The following is a 19,037-nucleotide window of genomic DNA, read 5'->3' as shown; positions in this document are numbered from 1 at the left end:
GTCCGGGAAGATCCCACATGCCGCGGAGCAGCTGGGCCCGTGAGCCATGGCCGCTGATCTTGCGCGTCCGGAGCCCGTGCTCCGCAACGGGAAAGGCCACAACAGTGAGAGGCCCGCGTACCGCAAAAAATAATAATAATAAAATAATGATGAAGACTTATAACATTGATTTTGCACTTTCTCTATGACTTCCTTTTCCATGATTCTGGTTAATGGGAACATCTGACTTCCTAAAAGCATTATAAAATGGAGGAAACTTAAACATGGTATTACTTGGAAGAGAGTAAACATCAATAAACAAATGGCAGGAAGTTTGCAACTTACCCCTTTAAAAACACTGCTAACAGTCTGAGCACAATGTGAGTTTTTACAGTTCACCAATAAATCAAACAATGTGCACAAAAGCTTCTGCTGAACCCTTTCATCCGAAATAGCTGCAAAAAATGGCTTCGTAATCTAGAGGCAGAAAAAAGGGCAATTGAGATAAATGAACAAACTTCAATTCCAAACATGATCTTTCTATCATTCTCTTTTACAATGTGAAACTGGTCTCCATTTTGTCAGTTTAAATGACTCATGTACATCATTCAGTTTTGCAAAATGGGTCAAATATATCATATTCCTTTAAGGTATGCCCAGTCTATTTTCTTGAAGTAAGACATTACAGATCTTTGAAACCCTGAACATGTTTTAGTTTCTGACAGAAATCACTGACCTTTTCGAGGGCTGTAATCTGAATGGTTGGCATTCCTGTGCAAAGTTCCTTTGTTGTGTGCACAGCTTTTATAAATATATCTAGACTCTTCGGGTCCTTATGTAAAAGGGAAGCTGAATATTCATTATATTTTCCCAGAATGAGATGCAGAGCAATGACCTCATCTTTCAGGACAACTGTGGGCTCCTTCTGGATCTTTTCTAACAGTTGCTCAATCACAGGCAACAGCTGAGAAAGTACCATCTAAAGTTTGGAAAATTTATTAGTAAATAGTTATCTATATGGATACAAGTCTTTGCTAGCTGTACAAAGACATCCGAAGATATGCTGCAAGACTGGAAGCTTAGCCTGGAGAAAAAAAACCAATAAAATAATGACCTCTTAAGACACAGGGATAGCTATTAATCCAACTAAGGCACCCAGGTCCCCTCTGACAGTTCAGTCTGTAACAGTCAAAAGCTCCACACCCTTTAGAGATGACAAGAAAAATAATCTGTGAGCATCCTAACACTTTCTGAAAATAGGAAATACAAACTCAAGTTTTGGACTATAAAAATAAATTGTACTTTTTCTACACTACATTTCCAATGCTGTGTAATTAATATTGATTCAAATTATGTATCTGGAGTCTTTAATAACTCAACCAGGAGTCAGCAAATTACGGCTTGCAGGCCAAGTCCAGAGGACCATCTGTTTTTGTCAATTTTGTTTACTGAAACACAGGCACGCTCATTTGTTTACATACTGTCTGAGGCTGCTTTCGCAATACAATGGCAGAACTAAGTGGCTGCAACACATTCTGTATGGCCCACAGAGCCTAAAATATTTACTACTTGGTTTTTTACAGACCAAGACTGTCAATTCCTTATTTATACCAGGCTGATAAAGGCCATCTGTTTGCTTACAACAAGACAATATAATCAAATGGCTTTTACTCCATTTGATTCCTCTTTTAGTTCAAGTTGCAGTCAGTCCAAGAATGGTAAGGTCCATGGGCGTTTTTGGAACACAAGGATGAGAAGCAGTTTTTCTGTACCAGCACAAACCACCACACAAACATGTGATTCACAACCTCTTTCTTTTGAATCACAGGCTTCCTTGACAACATAATGAAAGCTTTGGATTCTCCCCACAGAAAAAGGTACAGCCACATACATTTTAAAAATGAGTAAATGATTTTGGAATGTGCACAGACTTTTATGTTCAAATATATTATTTTGTGGAGGATTTTCACCTGAAGAACAAACAAAAACTGACAGTTTTTCAGCAGTGCATCGCCAGTGTTTTTCCCTGTGTAACTGTAAAATTCATTTAAAATCACATCAGTGATGAGACAGGGATAACACACAATTTTAAAATGGAAAGAAACTCACTAATATTTGCTTTTTGTATCCTGTATCTCTTTTCTCCACCTCAACTCTTCCCCCTCCCAAATTAATAAAATGTTCACATCTGAGTGTATACATGCAACTCTCACAAAGTCTTACGCACATGTGAGCAGTTACAATAATCTTTAGTAACATCACATGGATTGGACAGCCCACTTAAACTGCACATACCTCACTGCTGACGTCCTGAAGTACTTTCATCAAATCTTTTGCAATATAAGATGGGCAACTATATACACAATAAAGTAGGTTTTTCAAAGTTTCAGACAACTTCTGATGAGATTTCAGCTTCTTTTCTCTCTGTAGTTCCTCAAATAAAGTAGCCAAATCCTAGTATACAAAAAAAGAAAACCGGATTGGAAAAAAAAAGTTACATGTGCTACTTATGGAAGATTCTTTGCCAAATGATGCGACACTGCTCATGATTTTCAATACCCTTAATAGGAAAGGGTATCACTACCCATCAGGTAGCTTACTATCAAAAGCTAAACACTGGCCTTTTAGCCAGTAAAAAGATAGCAGAAATGAAACATGGCATTGCTATCTTTTTAAAATGGGGGAAGAAAGACGTGCAGACATTGACATATCAATTTCTAAATTCAATGACTTAGTCAATAAAAATCCCTGCAGGGCTTCCCTGGTGGCACAGTGGTTGAGAGTCCACCTGCCGATGCAGGGGACACGGGTCCGTGCCCCGGTCCGGGAAGATCCCACGTGCCGCGGAGCGGCTGGGCCCGTGAGCCATGGCCGCTGAGCCTGCGCGTCCGGAGCCTGTGCTCCGCAACGGGAGAGACCACAACAGTAAGAGGCCCACGTACCGCAAAAAAAAAAAAAAAAAAAAAAAAAAAAATCCCTGCAAAGCAGAATGTCAAGAAAGGAGAAAAAGGTTCATGTGTCCACACGGGCATACACACTCTCAATCTTCTTTGCTACTGAGTTTACCTGAGCAACATAGGTGGCATCTGAGGTGATCTCCTCTGCTTTAGGAACCACATGATCTATGATCAGATGAAACTGGGATGCCACTCCGCTGAGGGCCTGGAGACAATGAATGGCAGCCCTACGTACTTCTTTTATGGGGCTTCCCAGATTAACGAGTAGAGATGTCACCACTAAAACCAAAGGGAAAAAAATTTAAGTAACAATTCAAAACATTGAAACAGTGTAAAACTTCAATAGTACCAAAGGGTGCATGATGCAAGTTTTCCTCTCAACTCCAGCTCCCTCTCTGAAGACCAGTCACTGTTTGTTTTCTATTCTAGAGAAGTGTTAGACATTTTCTGTTATATTCTTTTGAAAACACACAAATGAGACCACAGCATACATACCCTGTTCTGCACCAACTGCTATCACATCTCAATGTATACTGGAAAGGTTTTCCATGTAAGTACATACATATCTGCGTTAAGTATCCTTTTAAAACCGTACACAAATGCTCCATTGTATTTTACTTTACTGGTTACTGTATTTTACCTTACTGGTAAAAGTTTAGATTGTTTCTAGTCTTTTGGCATTAAAACTGCTGCAACAAACACCCTGTACATACATCCTTGCACAAGAGTGCAGAGGAAATAACCCATCTGTGCATGACACTTTGCAGATATTTTGTCCTGAATAGATGTTTGTTTTCACTTTCTTTTTGATGCGGAAATTTTATAGCTTTATAGAAGAATTTTTCTTCCAGTTTTACATGCTGCTTTGAAAGGTGCTCCCCACTCTAAAAGAGTTTTAAAAGTATCTACCTCTAGTATTCCATATTTTCTTCTAACACTAAAACTAAGTGTTTTTTAATGTGAAATCTTTAGTTCAGGTGAAATTTTTGTCTAAAGAATAAGGTTGGAGTCAAGCTTCTTTAATGTTTGCAAATGGCTAGCAGATGTCCTATGTAACAGTCAACCTAAGAACCCCACAGATCTGGGATATCAGCTTTGTCATTCACACATCTCATCAGTATCTGAAACGTATCTATTTTTGCCAACTATACTTCTAGAACCATGTTCAGTAAAAATGATGCACTTAACAGGAATGCTTCTGTTTCGCCAATTACGTGGCAAAAATACTAGCTTTTGATTTGAGAAGTATTTTCATCATGTTACTCCTACTCTGCTGTCACTTAATTAGGAGTAATTACTGATTTTTATCTCATGCCTTTTCAGATCTTTGGACATGATTATATGGGTTTTCTCTAGCCAGTTATATAATAGAATACCTTGTTTTGAACCAACTTTGTATTTTGGAATGAACTCTGGGGAAATGTTTATTTTCTAAAATAATGTTGCTGGACCCAGCAAGTATTTTATTTAGAATTTTTGCATCATTATTAAATACAGCGATCGCCTTTTATCTGTAAGGATGTTGTGCTGGTTTTAGACAAAGAATCTGGACGTTTTCCTTGGTTCTATGCCCTGCCCACTTCAATAACACTGAAATAACCGGCTTCAAGGACCTGGTAGAAATCAAGTGAATCAGGGTTTTTTGAAGAAAAGTCTCCAGGATAAAGAGACATCTAAAATCCTTTAATGGTAATTAGTTATTTAAGCTTTATTCCATACTACTTACTGGGGCAAATTTTGGTGATTTTTATCTTGCTGGAAATGATCCATTCTACATACACTACTTCTGGAATGCTAAGGAAGAGTGTGATAAGCTTTCATACTCTTCCAAGAAGGTCATATGAAAGCTGGAAATCCTTCGTGGTCTCCATGACATTAATTTATAAAGTAAAGCCAAATATGAACAGCTGAGAAGTTGAATTCATACAAAGGGCAGCATCAGGCCAAGGTATCTGTTTGCTAAAATTCCCAGTAGAGTGGGGCAGAGCTTTCAGAAAAAGCCAAATTCAAAAACAAAGTACTAACTACTATGGTTACTATGCTCAAGTAAGTAACTGGAACCCAAGGTGGGTTAAACTACATTATTTAAGCAATCAGCTGTTAAGTATGTCCTCCACTTAAAAGTCTATGTGACTTCATTCTCCCAACTAATATTTTCAGATTTGAAATAGCATATTTTACATAAAAGCTGAAAAAAATACTTGAGTTTTGCTTTTAAACATGTAGATAAACTTACTATATTGATAAGGCATAACAAACCAACAGCAGCCTCCAGCTTACAAACGTTAAACTCTTATTCATTTAGCAAAGACTTGCTCTATGCAAGCCTGAGCTGGAATACATATTTGCAAAGAAAGTGAAAAAACTGGTTAGATTCCCAAGCCACTGACAAAAAGTTAACTCATACAATTATATTAATATTGCAAACCCTTTTTCTTTTGCACAGCATAATATTTTCTTGTAAATATATGAAAACAAATACCAGCCAACACTTCCTAGACTCCTAAGGGAAAAGGTATGGCTAGAAGCTCACTGTGGATTCACAGTGGAGTGCTCTGAGGACAGGTGCAATGAGGAAGCAGCCCTCTGCTTGAGGCCCTGGGGGACTCTAGTGGTCCTTGAGCTTCCATGAAGAACAGAGTGCATCTCTCCTGTTTTCAGTGGAGTAACTGTGACATATCTAGGCAGCATAAATGCAAAAGTACTTCAGGAAGTGGGGAGGTGACAGAAGGCAAGACAGCAGGGGTAGAAAGGGAGCCCATCTTGCAGCAATACCAGAGGAAAAGTTAGGTCCTTTGGTCATGCTATGTACAAAGAGGCATATATTCCTCAAAAGCCACTGCCTTTGATGCCAAAGGATAGCACATTTCACACCTAATTAGAAAATCTAACTACTTATGACTTCGTTTTTTTTGAAAATTCGTAAGTTTAACAGTAGATAACTATTTTAATAAACTATGGTATCTTCACACAAAATATTCTGCAGACATTTAAAAAATATATATAATTCTATATTTATTAATATAGAAAGATGCTTACAATGTATTCATTCAAAAAGTTTAAAAAATGCCCAGGACATATACCCTGAGAAAACCATAATTCAAAAAGAGTCATGTACCACAATGTTCACTGCAGCACTATTTACAATATCCAGGACATGGAAGCAACCTAAGTGTCCATCAACAGATGAACGGATAAAGAAGATATGGCACATATATATAATGGAATACTCAGCCATAAAAAGAAACAAAATTGAGTTATTTGTAGTGAGGTGGATGGACCTAGAGTCTGTCATACAGAGTGAAGTAAGTCAGAAAGAGAAAAACAAATACCGTATGCTAACACATATATATGGAATCTAAAAAACAAAAAGAAAAGGTTCTGATGAACCTAAGGGCAGGACAGGAATAAAGACACAGACGTAGAGAATGGACTTGAGGACACAGGGAGGGGGAAGGGCAAGCTGGGACGAAGCGAGAGAGTAGCCTGGACATATATACACTACCAAATGTAAAATAGATAGCTAGTGGGAAGCGGCTGCATAGCACAGGGAGATCAGCTCGGTGCTTTGCAACCACCTAGAGAGGTGGGATAAGGAGGGTGGGAGAGAGACGCAAGAGGGAGTGGATATGGGGATATATGTATACATATAGCTGATTCACTTTGCTTTACAGCAGAAACTAACACAACACTGTAAAGCAATTATAGTCCAATAAAGATGTTAAAAAAAAAAAAGTCCAGGAAATTCACATCCGAAAAACCTGAATAAACCTTCTTAAAAGTAAATCCACCTTAAAAAGGGACTGCAATATTTCAGTAAGTAGTGGAGAAAAAATTACATTCGTGGGATTTTATTGTGTAAGTAAAACTTAAAATTGTATATCTATCTCACATATAACAAAATTTTGGTTACAACTGTAATTATGTGCTCTTTCAAGGAGCTAATAAAAGATAAATATTGAGAAATTGTTCTGGGGAAAATGTATGATCATTCACTTTGCTTTCATAGAAAATTTATAACAAGTGATTTGGGAATAAAAACCTTAATCAAGAGCATGTTCAAATTCTCCACAGGCCACTCTCATTCCTCTGATACTTAAATGATTCCATCATCCTCATCAACTTTCTCATCGTCAATCACTATAGGGTCTAATTCTGACAGATCCTCTCATTTGTCAATAGCTTTGCAAGTCAATCCACTTCTCAACAGCATATTTATCAACTTTATGAAATTCTGCATCTTTTGCAAAATTTACAATTTACTTTATAAAAACAGAAGTTTTATTTTTGGGTGTTTCATTAGTGAGCGTCCAACCTGATAAAAGAGATACCTGATAAAAGAGAGAAATCCAGGAGGGCTGCTTGAATGGAGACCAATTTAATAATTAATCAGTTGAATGCTGAATTGTATTATGATGGTTTGGCTTCCCTAGACAGCCCAGTTACTATTCAAAAAATGAACAGATGGATATTAAAAACCCATGATTAACCACCTGCCATTTTTATTATCTGTTTTGGTGAGATTTTGCCACTGACGTTTAGAACTTAAAAGCAATACTCAGAAGTAACCAAAAACAGTCTACAAATACACAAAAATAGATACGCACACAAATACATACATACACAGACAGAAAGAGTATCCACCCACACTAATAAAAAAATAAAAAGAAATTCTCCAAACTACGACCTTCACACACCACACGTGGAGAAAGAATTACCATCTGGTCACGACAGAACGGAACGATGCTACTTGTAGTACCTGGAGAAGATGCGGATGCCAGCTGATGTTTACACTGAGCTTTCTGAGAAGAGAGCATTGCAAAGCCCACATAAAGAGCTTGAGTCTGCAGCACTGTTGTCACCCTGCAGTTAAGTGGATTTGAAAGGCTAGAACCATAGGTCCATAAAACAGAAAAGAACTTGAATAACTGGAAAACATCTTCTAGATGTACCTAAATTAAAAACAAAACACAGTGAAGTTTAATTTAATTTTTACTCACATAAGCTGGTTCCAAATCCTCTTTCCACTAGTGTACAATTACAGAAAACAATTTATCGCAACGTTTTGCTTTGTCTAGTCACTTAAAATTATTCTCTGCTTGGTACTTTACCCGACTGGGAAGGGTGTGAAAGAATTCAGACGACTCACTATAATTTTGCACTTGAACACATTTAACAATGGAAAGCATGAGGTTGCCAGGCAGAAAACCAAGACAAAAGTGATGTCGGGAAGCCTCACTAAGAAAGTACCGTGAGGGTGGAGTGAGCAGTGTCAACTGTGTCAAATGCTGTCGAGAGGGCAGGTAAGACAAGAGCAAAGAACTGACCACTGGGCGTGGCAGCACAGAGGTCACGGTGCCGTGATGCAATCTCTTCACCGAGCGACTGCATATCCTAAATCACCTCTCTGAACTGCAGTTTCTCATTGGTAATGACAGTAGTCAACCGAACATATCTGGCCATTGTGATTACTAAACACCTGAGCAGGCCTAACGCATGAGGAGGCCGGCAGCAATGTCAGTCTCCGTCCAACCTACCGACAGGTGTCACGAATCAGCACTGCTTTACAGGGTCTGCATCCATCACCACACGCTCGTCTAAAAGTCTACTTTCATGTTCATTAAAAACTGTCATAACTCAAAGAATCTACAACATCTTCTTCAAGGGGAGAGTCTGCCTGAAAAAGGTGAGCTAGTACCTTCATGAAAAGTTTCATCAGAACCCGAAAATGGACGGTGTCAGCACCACTGAGAACCAGCTCGAAGAGCCCAATGAGCAAGCACAAGTAGTCTCTGCTGTCTTCTTTCAGCTGCTCAGGGTTCCACCAGGTATCGTCTACGGGGACGTTAAGAGAAGGAGAAACGGTGCATAAACTTATGCAAATACACCGCTGAGAACTTCTCATTCAAGACAAAGAACAAGTTGTGGAATCAATAACTCAGTTTTCCACAGTATCACATTCAAAGGATTCACAGCTTGTCCTACCTTTAGGAAAAGATTTAGGAGCCTTTAGTGCATGAATAAAATTTTTCAGTGAAAACACGAGTAAAACTGAGTCCTCCACAGCAATCCTCCGGGCAGTCTTGAGCTGTTCTACATAATGTGCCCACAGCTCCAATGGTATCCCTCTGTCCATCATCAGCTCAAAATTCCATTCTGAGGGGATCTCCTGAAATGTTAAAGGAAGCAAAAATAGCACAAGTTTAAAGGGGTTCTGAACATGGGTTATACAGATGGACTGCAATGGCTATATGACTGGGTAATTTGCAAAATCTTGTCTATATGTGTATTTGGGTGGGGAGAGGAATAATAGTTTTAATCAGATTTTTAAAGAGATCTAACCATCACTAGTCACAAGACACAAATAAGTTCATCATGGCTTCATTTTATCTATGTTTTCTTAAAACATCATCCCTAAAAACAAATGTTATTCATGTAATTTATCCTTGTCAAATAAAGGGTAGGCACGTTTCTAAACAGAAAAATAAGGTACTGGATTTCCAAGAGATCCTTAAGGGGACTTTTCTCATTTCATACTTTTCCTGCTTATCTGAAGAAGGTACATGGTCAAATCCCCAAACTTGCAGATGATTCTAAATAAGAAGCAAAACGTTAAGGTGTTTAGATGTTACACTACAAGCGCCAAAAGGAAGCATGAGAAATGGTGCAGGAAAACAACAAACGAGACTCCATGTAGGTGAGCGCAGAATAATAACTTGGTAGTAAAATAACCCAAAGCCAGACTTTTAAGATAATATCTCTAGTGAGGGATTTCATTGGCTCAAAGTGCTGCTACGGCCGAAAAGATGCTCGGGTCTCTCAGAAAGGGCATCAAATATAAAACCACCTGTTATCTACGTGTGTATAAAACACTCGATTTTTCCACACTTTACCACTGAGAACAAACACAGTCCGGGTCACCACACTTTCAAAAAATAAAGAAAGAAGTTAAGAAGGGCTCATCTGGGTATGTGGGTGTGTACGTATGTATTTATTTGCCACGCTACGTGGCTTGCAGGATCTTAGTTCCCCGACCAGAGATCAAACCTGGGCCCTGGCAGTAAAAGAGTGCCGAGTCCTAACCCCTGGACTGCCAGGGAATTCCCTGGGCTATTTTTTAAAATATGAAGATTCAGTCTCTTAAAGTTTACATAAATTTAGCTATAATGGCTATGACCAGAACTTATAAAATCCTAAGAGTATAAGTGAACGTTAAAAAGATGGGATTTGTTGAGCATCTCCTACAACAAGGAACCCTCTGAAGTCTGGAAAACAAATAAAAACAAGACACTATTAAATACAAGACACTATTCCATGGCAGGTATTAAAAGAAATAATCTATAACCCCAAGGTGTGGTGTTTCGTAAAAATATCAACAACTGAAACATGTTCCTTAGTAAGACTGTCAAAGATAATAGTATGCTGGCAAAATCCAAATTAAAATAATACAAAAGATCTATTCTAGTAAACAACAGAATGAAACAATACTTTATTCAAGCACTAATATATCTAGTGAATTCCTCACCACTAGACGTAGTTAAGTATAGCTTGGATACTTACCCAATAAAGATGATACAGGGGAGAGTCAACTATCAGACACAAACACCACAAACGCGAAATTCCATGATTCAATTAAATTTCTTGCAAAAGGAAGACAGCACCTAATCCACTATCTACTGCTACCCAAGGCTGACTCACATCTCACCCCTAGAATCCAAAGACTCAGCATCTCAGCCCCCGATTTTCAGTTCTGCTGCGATTAACAGGCCAGGCAGTCACTTTTCTAACATTCAACTTTCCAGAGAGTTTGCACTCCTTACCACTGTAGTAATGACACTTTCGAGCTTCTTTATTTTTTTCTGCAACAAATTGAAGACTCTTGTCGCAAATGGAAAATGAGTTTCTTTTAAAGACGAACAGCAGGAGACAAGTACAGCCATGATCACGTGAAAAGTCACTTTCTGCTTCAGGCTAAAGGACTCCTTTTCTCCAACACTTATTAAATCCTCCACCTTGAAAAATAGACAGACTCCGTGAATGGTAGCTCTTGGTTTGCATAAAAACTATTTTTTCTACCTCTGGTATCTAGGTATCATGTATTTCATATTTAGAGTGAGATGATATATATAAAACCTTAAAAAAGTAGTAAGCATTGATTTCTGGGTAACCATAAAAATAAATAATTTCAGAAATTATAACAAACACAACTGCACTTGCCAACTGGATGTTTTTATGCCTTTAAAAGATTTACTAAGGCAAAAGAAAATTTCTCCTCTTTTAGATATTTTGCTATTTTAACAAAAAATATGACTTTCATATTTTAAATGAGAGGAAAAAAGGTTAAAAAGTAGACATTATATTCCTACTGTCCAATATACAACCAGGATGAAATAAATTACATAAAATGTTAAGGATTTCAAACAATCTGCAAAATATACTAAACACTATGTTTTTAAAACAAAACAAAGTACTCAAGAATGGAAAAGTTATTTTAAAATAACTAGAAGAATCTAGTAAAGCAATCACTGAGGATCCAATAAGATTATGAGAAGGAAACCCAGGGGGTTGACTTCGACAACATACCTACCATCTTTAACATTGAAGAGGGATCCCCTGAATTTATATTGTCAGCCAGCAACTCAATCATCTTCTGATTTGCTACACCAATTAGTTCTCCTGACTTTGTGCTTTTAATCACATTTTCAAGAGCTGTTTAAAAAAGAAAAAGGAATTGAACACCAGAGGGCCCTTATGTTACTAACACTCACCTAAATATCATGTCAAGTAATGAATTTAGGCAAAAGTTTTACAATTTTCCTACGAAGGTTTGCTTTTTATTTTTCTTTTCATAAAATTACGAATTCTTCAGTGGGTCAGTGTCCTTTTCACTGTATACTTTCCATATTAGCAAAAATTTTAAAATATCTTGCTGGCATGTAACACAATGAACAATTTCAAATAACAATCACTGCCAATTTTTAATTATGGTTATCTTTTTTTAAAGTGTCACCTGTTCACTTTTTCTAAAAAGCAACTGAATTTCTTACCTTCTTTCCAGCCTCTTAATAAAGGATGCAGAGAGCAAATTCCTGATTTTGATAAATATATAGCCATTTTCATCTCAGCAGATTCCATATCATCATTGTTGATGACCATAAATGGCAGCAGGTGCACCACCACCTGATTCGACAACTGATCATTTTCACTCAGTATCTCTGCTTGAATTAGTATGTCTGCTGCTATCTCAAGCACATTGTACCTAAAAGATACATAAACACATTTGGTTGAGACACATTAGAGACTTCAGTTCAGCAAAAAGTCATCGTTACATTTTTCCAGCTCAACTGACACCATCCTAGTCTCTTTACCAAACACATTATTGAGAAACATCAAGATAACACTTAAAATCCATGCTAACAAAGGAGTTGTTTGGGACATTAATTTTAAACCAACTCTGTCAAATCTTTCTTTTTGAGAAATCATTAGGTTAACTATAACATAAAACGTATCACACTATACATCTCAACTCCACTAGAAAGCAGAGATTCACTCATCAGTTCAAAAAATATTATCTGAACACATACTATATGCTAAGAACTAAATAGGACACAAAAACCTGTAAGACATGCTCTCATCCTCTAAGGAGCTTAGTCACTTTTCCATGCAAAAAGCTTAGGTGCCAAAAATGAAATAACAAACGCTCATCAAAACATTACAGAAGGTATCATGTGATTCTGAGCTTATTTTTTACTTAATATATTTGTAACTGTTTTAATTATAAAGTATAATATATTATCCTTGTAAAATAGAAATACATTATATGAAGTAAAAAATTAAAGCTCCTTCCCATCCTACTTCCCAGATCTCAGTATTATATCATACATTATACACTTCTTTTTCCATTTTATTAAGAAAAATTTCAAACATAGAGAATGTTACAACAAATCCATACAAACCCAAATAAAAGTGAACTTAATATAAGAATTTCAGGCACTTCCCTAGTGGCGCAGTGGTTAAGAATCCACCTGCCAATGCAGGGGACACGGGTTCAATCCCTGGTCCGGGAAGATCCCATGTGCCGTGAAGCAACTAAGCCCGTGCGCCACAGCTACTGAGCCTGCGCTCTAGAGCCCGCGAGCCACAACGAGTGAGTCCGTGCGCCCAGAGCCCGTGCTCCGCAACAAAACAAGCCACCGCAATGAGAAGCCCACTCGCTAAAACTAGAGAAAGCCTGCGCCCATCAACGAAGACCCAACGCAGGCAAATATAAATAAATAAATAAATATATTAAAAAGAAAAGAATTTCATTAATTTATTTGTATGAGGAGATACAAATACATACCATCCCTTATTTTTTGAAAGTTCTGCTCTTTGAAAGAGATTCAGGAGATTTGAAACTGTCACTTCTGAACTAAACCGTTGTTTGAAAATCTAGAGAGAAAAAAATACCCGTAAGTAAATTTTTGCTTGCTTCAAATATGGTGCTTGTTAAACGAACTTAAAAAAATTATGAATTATAAAGAATTTATCTCCCAAGAATTCCAGTATAATTTAAAAGTTCTATGAGAGCAATTTCGCAAAAGTGCCATTCAGGATCCAATTTCCCAGGATCCCTACGTGTTTACTACTGGTAAAAACTCACAAAGCACTTTTCCTTTTTAAAAGAACTTCCAAATATATAAAGTTGTATGACCTAATTACTCCCATGTGCTTTCCCCAACCAGGCTTAAGTCTGTGCGCTCAACAGAACAAATTTCCAGTGAAAGAATAATTTCCAAATACGCTGCTGCCTAGAGCAGAGATTCATGTGAGAAGGGTAAGTAAAAATTTACAAACAAAACATGCATATCAATGAACAACAAATTCACTCACCTCAAATGCACTTATAGCTGACAAGACAACATCTATGTTATCATCACCTAATCGGGTTAAAATAGCTTCTTTAATGAAAGACTCCTCGATACTCTCCTGAGCAATAGAAAAAAATATTAATTTAGTTGTTGCTAAAACCTCTGAAGACTTTACATTAGAAAGAAAGTATGGTTTTGTGAAAAGCACTCCAAAATTCCAGTTAAGGAACACAGGTTCTGCTGCCCCAGATGCGAATTCAAAACTAAGCACACTTGCGTTGAACTAGGCAAACTCTAGAAGTCCTTTTTAGATGAATAATTGTTTGGTACAAACTCTTTCCAGTTTCCATTGAAAATATAATAAGATGTGCAATTAAAATACAATTCTGCATTAAAGAGTTCATCTTGTTAAAATGAGAACCTAGATTTTGGGAGAGCACAAACTAAAGAACCAGAATGTCTAAGTTTAAATCCCAGTTCCACCACTTACTAGCTGTGCGACCTTGAGCAAGTTACTTAACCTTCCTAGGTCTCATTATTCTCATCTATAAAATAGGGCTAATAATAATACCTACCTCAAAGGGTTGTTACAGGATCAAATAATACATATCAATACTTAAAACAGTACTTTAGACATAATAAGCAGTGTTAAAAGTTAGCTTTTAATTTTCAAGGTTTTTACAAGGATGATAAGTGCTGATGACAGTGCAGTCTGCCCCCAAAAGTTCATATTTTTCTTTTAAGTAACAAAGAAAATAAAGCATAAAATCATTCACAATAACAGAAAAATAAGACTGCTAACCAAACTGAATATATCCCTACCTGTAGGTGGTGAAAAGAAAAAAAACAAGTAAATAATCCCACAGAAATAATTTATGTCGGAACATTGGGAGACAAAAAGTAAAATCCCTAAAATTCATAAAACTGAAGTCAAAGTTTAATGCCAAATGCCAAAATTTTCTCAAAAGCTAACAAGTAGCCAAATAGCTCAATCTGGAATTTGAGAACAGAACAGAACATTAACAGTGAAGGGAAAAGGAAATCAAAGCATGCAAAGACAGACATTAACTGCAATTACAATACTAAAGCCTGTAAGTTGAATGTATACACTGCCCTTCACTGAAAAAACTAACAAATCCAGAGGAGGACAGGGTAGGACAGGATTAAGAGTAAAAGCAGGAAGGCTAAGAATGGCTTCAAGAATATTAAGAGATTCCAGGAATCTCTTAAGAGTAAAAGCAGGGTAGGACAGGATTAAGAGTAAAAGCAGGAAGGCTAAAAATGGCTTCAAGAATATTAAGAGATTCCAGGAATCTCGCTTTTTATTCTAGGCGCTGAAATCTTCCTATTACAACAAAGAACAGTATTCACTGAGTTTAATTATCCAACAAATCAATAAGACAAACCTACCAGCAATCTATGAAAGAAACATAATTTGTACCAGATCAGAAATGAATCAAGCCAAGCAATATTTTTCAAATTTGAATACGTCTACCATTTTAAAAATTATGTATAACTCTTTAAAAATATAAGAGAACAAAAATATTTTAAAATTACCAATTGAAAAGTAAAAAAACTAAAGAAAAAACAGTAAAATTTAAAATTAAATAAACAACATGGTAATTACGATTAGCTGAAATTAAATTCTACTTGTAATATGAATCTGGTTTTAATGGTCATGACACAAGTTTAGAGTTCAGTGTGTTTATACTACTATGTGCTATGGAGAAACTAAACTCTGGTAGCATTTTTATCTAGTCTAGAAATTTTCCAAATATGCAAACGGTAGTACATGAGATGATTTTAGATATTAACAGATGAACATTCTTATTTCAAACTGTATTACCTACAGTAAAATGTACATACAATTAGCACTTCAAACGCATGATTTTAAAAGCTATGAAAAAGACGAAGAGGATAAAGAAGTATAAACTACTAGGTATAAATTAAGTTACAGGGATATAATGCATAGCACAGGGAATATAGTCAAAATTTTGTATTTACTTTGTATGAAGTATATAATCTATAAAAATACTGAATTACTATGTTGTACACTTGAAATATAATATTGTAAATCAACCATAACTCAATTTAAAAAAACGAAAGCTATGTGAAAAAATGAGTCCATTTAAAAGAAACTAAAGAAAAATTTAAAAAAATAATAACATCAGTGGTCAGCTAATACAGCAAAATATTTGCTTGAATGACTAAAGTTTGGAAAATACTGCTCTATTTGAATCACTGCAAAGTCTTTGTAAAATATCATTTTGTTCTAAAGGCTTTATTTACAAATTAAGTCAGCTTCTGTACTTACTATTAGGAGCCACCAAAATTTTAAAGCCAAATGCAACTGGCAGGTACCGAAATCATGAACAGGGCTCCAAAAGCTATCACGCTATCACGCTCATGTTAAACTTAAGACTATCAAATTCAAATTTCAAAACTAAAAAATTCTCAGATAATTTATGACCCTCTGTAAATTAATCTATAAATCCCAGGTTGAAAAACTCTCAACTAAAGCTAACCTAATCATCTGCAACGTGGAAACATATACAGGTTAAAATGGTGGCTTCTGGCATGTATGGTCCTAAATCTTTGTCCAGTGAATGCCCATATTCTTTATTAGGCTTATCTCTATAATTAAACAGTATTGATTCTAGGTGGTAACTCCAATTTCTTATTCTAGAATTACACTGCTCATCATAAGGGTAAAAACATCACAAATGAAGGCTATCTGACACAAACCTTTGATGTTGTCATGACATTTTTCAGATGATTAACGGCCAGAAGTCTCACAGGAGCAAGTGGATGATTCAGACTGAGCATCAAGGAGGTATCAGAATCTGCTAAAAACTACAGGATTCAGCACAATTACCACATGATCTCGCCATTCAATCTGAGCAGCACATGATCAAGAAGAACCAGAGAAAACCACCCCGAGCTGCCCAACTTATTCAGTAACAACCATCTAATTTCAGAAACCAAAAAGTACACCAAACTGAAAGTAAAAAGTAAAGCAAAAATCTTTGTCTCCAGAACATAGTATGAGTAACAGCAGATAAAAATTTGTTTTGTGAATGTTGCGATTTCATGTATACTTGTGTCTACATGTAAGTTTAAATTAGTGAAGTAATTCTATGAAGTAATTTTGTATTCGGCATATATCTGATTCCAAGGTGAAAAGCACCTAAGATAAATCACTGTATTAGCGCCTAAATGAAAATATAAATCAAAAAAATTGATCACTGAAGAGAATGCAATTCATCTAAATGATGTAACAGTGACACTCAAATTAGTGACTACTTTATTTATGTATTGATAATTAGACTACGAAGGAAGTCTATCAACATATGGTTTTGGAAATGAAATACCATGAAAGACGAAAGTCTAATTATGGAAGAGAAAAACCCAAACAATCATATTTCTCTTCCTAACATTTATTTTCAAGGCTAATTATAAGAACTACTTAAATGTCTAACTTCTAGTATAAAGACTTAGGGCGAATCACCAGAAAATTTCTGAAGTTCTAACATAATCATGAAACAAAATCCACTTCTCTTTTCCTAATCAATGACTTAAAAAGCCACACGTGGCTGGTGGGTTCTGCACTGGGAAGATAAGGGTACAGGAGAAAGATAAGGAACACTAGAAACTTATGTTAGGCCATCTTTTGGTGATTGCTGATGGGCATCATATACAAAATTTCCAAACGCTTTTCCAGAAATAAGTATCAGGTTCACAGTTATCTAAAACTCACTGTACCCTTCTCCAATTATTTAATTCCTGCCTCAGAGTCTTACTTCAGCTAACTAGGCAAACTGTATAAAATCTTCTCTCTCTATGAAACTTCCCAAACAAAAGTGAAGTAGCAAATTTCCTTCCAGAGCTTTTCAACTAACCACACAAATACCCGTAAGTGTCATAATTCCCCTGAAAAAAGTTACCTGATACTTTCCACCACTTGCAGAAAGAGAGATAAATTGGTGAAAAAGCTCCTGTTTTTTTAGGTCTGTAATTTCCTTTAGGCGTTCCTCTAATACGGCATCTAATGTTTTGGGATATCTGGGATGAAATTAAAGAGTTAGTTCATTATTCGTTATTAACCACACACACCATATATGTATAAAAAATATATGTAATTTTTTAAATTACTGAGATTGAGACTTAAATTTTTGACAAATGGAACATATAAAACTAAATGATATTGATCAAGTTTGTTACTATGACTCTTTCAACAACAGAAAGTCTATATAAAAAAAATTATACTCTCCATAGTCCCCACACAACCCCTATTTTCCCTTATATTTCAAATATATTTAAATCCTATAACTGTCCCTTCCTGAAAAGGAGAACAGTATCTTTACAATTCATTCACCATATTAAGTTGTGACTTGTGAATCATCTCTTTATAAAACAAGACGTACACATTAAGAAGGGCACAAACACACACACAACTCACCTGCTTTCTACAAGTCTGATAAGTGGAAGAAACTGCTCATTAAGCAAAGATACTTTATTAGAATCGATTTCTTCCTGTGAGCTATAGGAAATATACTCCTCAAAAAGAAGGCTGCAGAACAAAACAAATAACGCAGACATGACAGTTACTATTTATTGAATACCTACTACCTTCTAGGTACTTTAGAAATATTCTCTGTCAGACATCTACAAGATAGAAATTAGACTCACTTTACAGATACAAAAACGCAGACTAAGAAGTCTTATAATTTGCCTGAGGTCAAACAAGAACAGCAGCAAGAGGCAATACTCAGTGAGCCCTACTGAGCCATAAAAAGTAGAGCAGGTTTTCCACCCCTGTCTGAGTCCAGAGCCAAGCTCTCAACAGTACTTTGCATATTTAACCTCATTGAATTCACAAGCCAACTACGGGAGCAAGAGACACAAATGACACGCCCACCAGATAGGTACCTGCCCAACGGCAAACCGAGATCCACGCAGCCTGACTGTCAGAACTTACTATTCTACTAGCCGGAGGCGGTAAGATTTAAACCTACATCTGACCACCATGACTACATTCTTTTCAATGCATCGAGTTGCCCTTCAAATAAGAAAAGAAAACAGGAGGCTGAACTATCTTTACTTCATGCCAACCCTCAATATTAAGTTTCTAATGGGTATTTACTGATTGCCAACTGTGATGTATTGTTTCAGGCATTTTGGTCCGCTTAGTACTAGGAAATTTTAAACCACCACAAATTACATGTAGTATAACCCAAATTTAGTTTTACTA

The 19,037-nt window shown here is 36.3% G+C and overlaps 1 protein-coding gene across 2 annotated transcripts in view; it reads right to left on the bottom strand.

Annotated features, from left to right (window-relative positions):
• HEATR1 (HEAT repeat containing 1) overlaps positions 1 to 19,037 on the bottom strand; it is a 47,791-nt gene that overhangs the window by 20,353 nt on the left and 8,401 nt on the right. For both annotated transcript variants that reach the window (XM_067711004.1, XM_067711005.1), the window contains exons 10-24: positions 18,246 to 18,356; positions 17,731 to 17,848; positions 16,532 to 16,639; positions 13,809 to 13,904; positions 13,279 to 13,367; positions 11,984 to 12,195; positions 11,524 to 11,645; positions 10,757 to 10,948; positions 8,922 to 9,105; positions 8,635 to 8,771; positions 7,696 to 7,888; positions 3,046 to 3,215; positions 2,275 to 2,433; positions 716 to 958; positions 325 to 456 (exon numbers count right to left, since the gene is read on the bottom strand). In XM_067711004.1, the coding sequence (XP_067567105.1) occupies positions 325 to 456; positions 716 to 958; positions 2,275 to 2,433; positions 3,046 to 3,215; positions 7,696 to 7,888; positions 8,635 to 8,771; positions 8,922 to 9,105; positions 10,757 to 10,948; positions 11,524 to 11,645; positions 11,984 to 12,195; positions 13,279 to 13,367; positions 13,809 to 13,904; positions 16,532 to 16,639; positions 17,731 to 17,848; positions 18,246 to 18,356 (2,266 nt within the window). The remainder of the gene's footprint in view (positions 1 to 324; positions 457 to 715; positions 959 to 2,274; positions 2,434 to 3,045; positions 3,216 to 7,695; positions 7,889 to 8,634; positions 8,772 to 8,921; positions 9,106 to 10,756; positions 10,949 to 11,523; positions 11,646 to 11,983; positions 12,196 to 13,278; positions 13,368 to 13,808; positions 13,905 to 16,531; positions 16,640 to 17,730; positions 17,849 to 18,245; positions 18,357 to 19,037) is intronic.

This window comes from Pseudorca crassidens, chromosome 16, assembly GCF_039906515.1.
Source record: "Pseudorca crassidens isolate mPseCra1 chromosome 16, mPseCra1.hap1, whole genome shotgun sequence".
In the NCBI taxonomy this organism is placed as follows: Eukaryota; Metazoa; Chordata; class Mammalia; order Artiodactyla; family Delphinidae; genus Pseudorca; species Pseudorca crassidens.
Note: the sequence above shows the minus strand (reverse complement) of the source record. Positions and strands in the feature narration are given on the sequence as shown.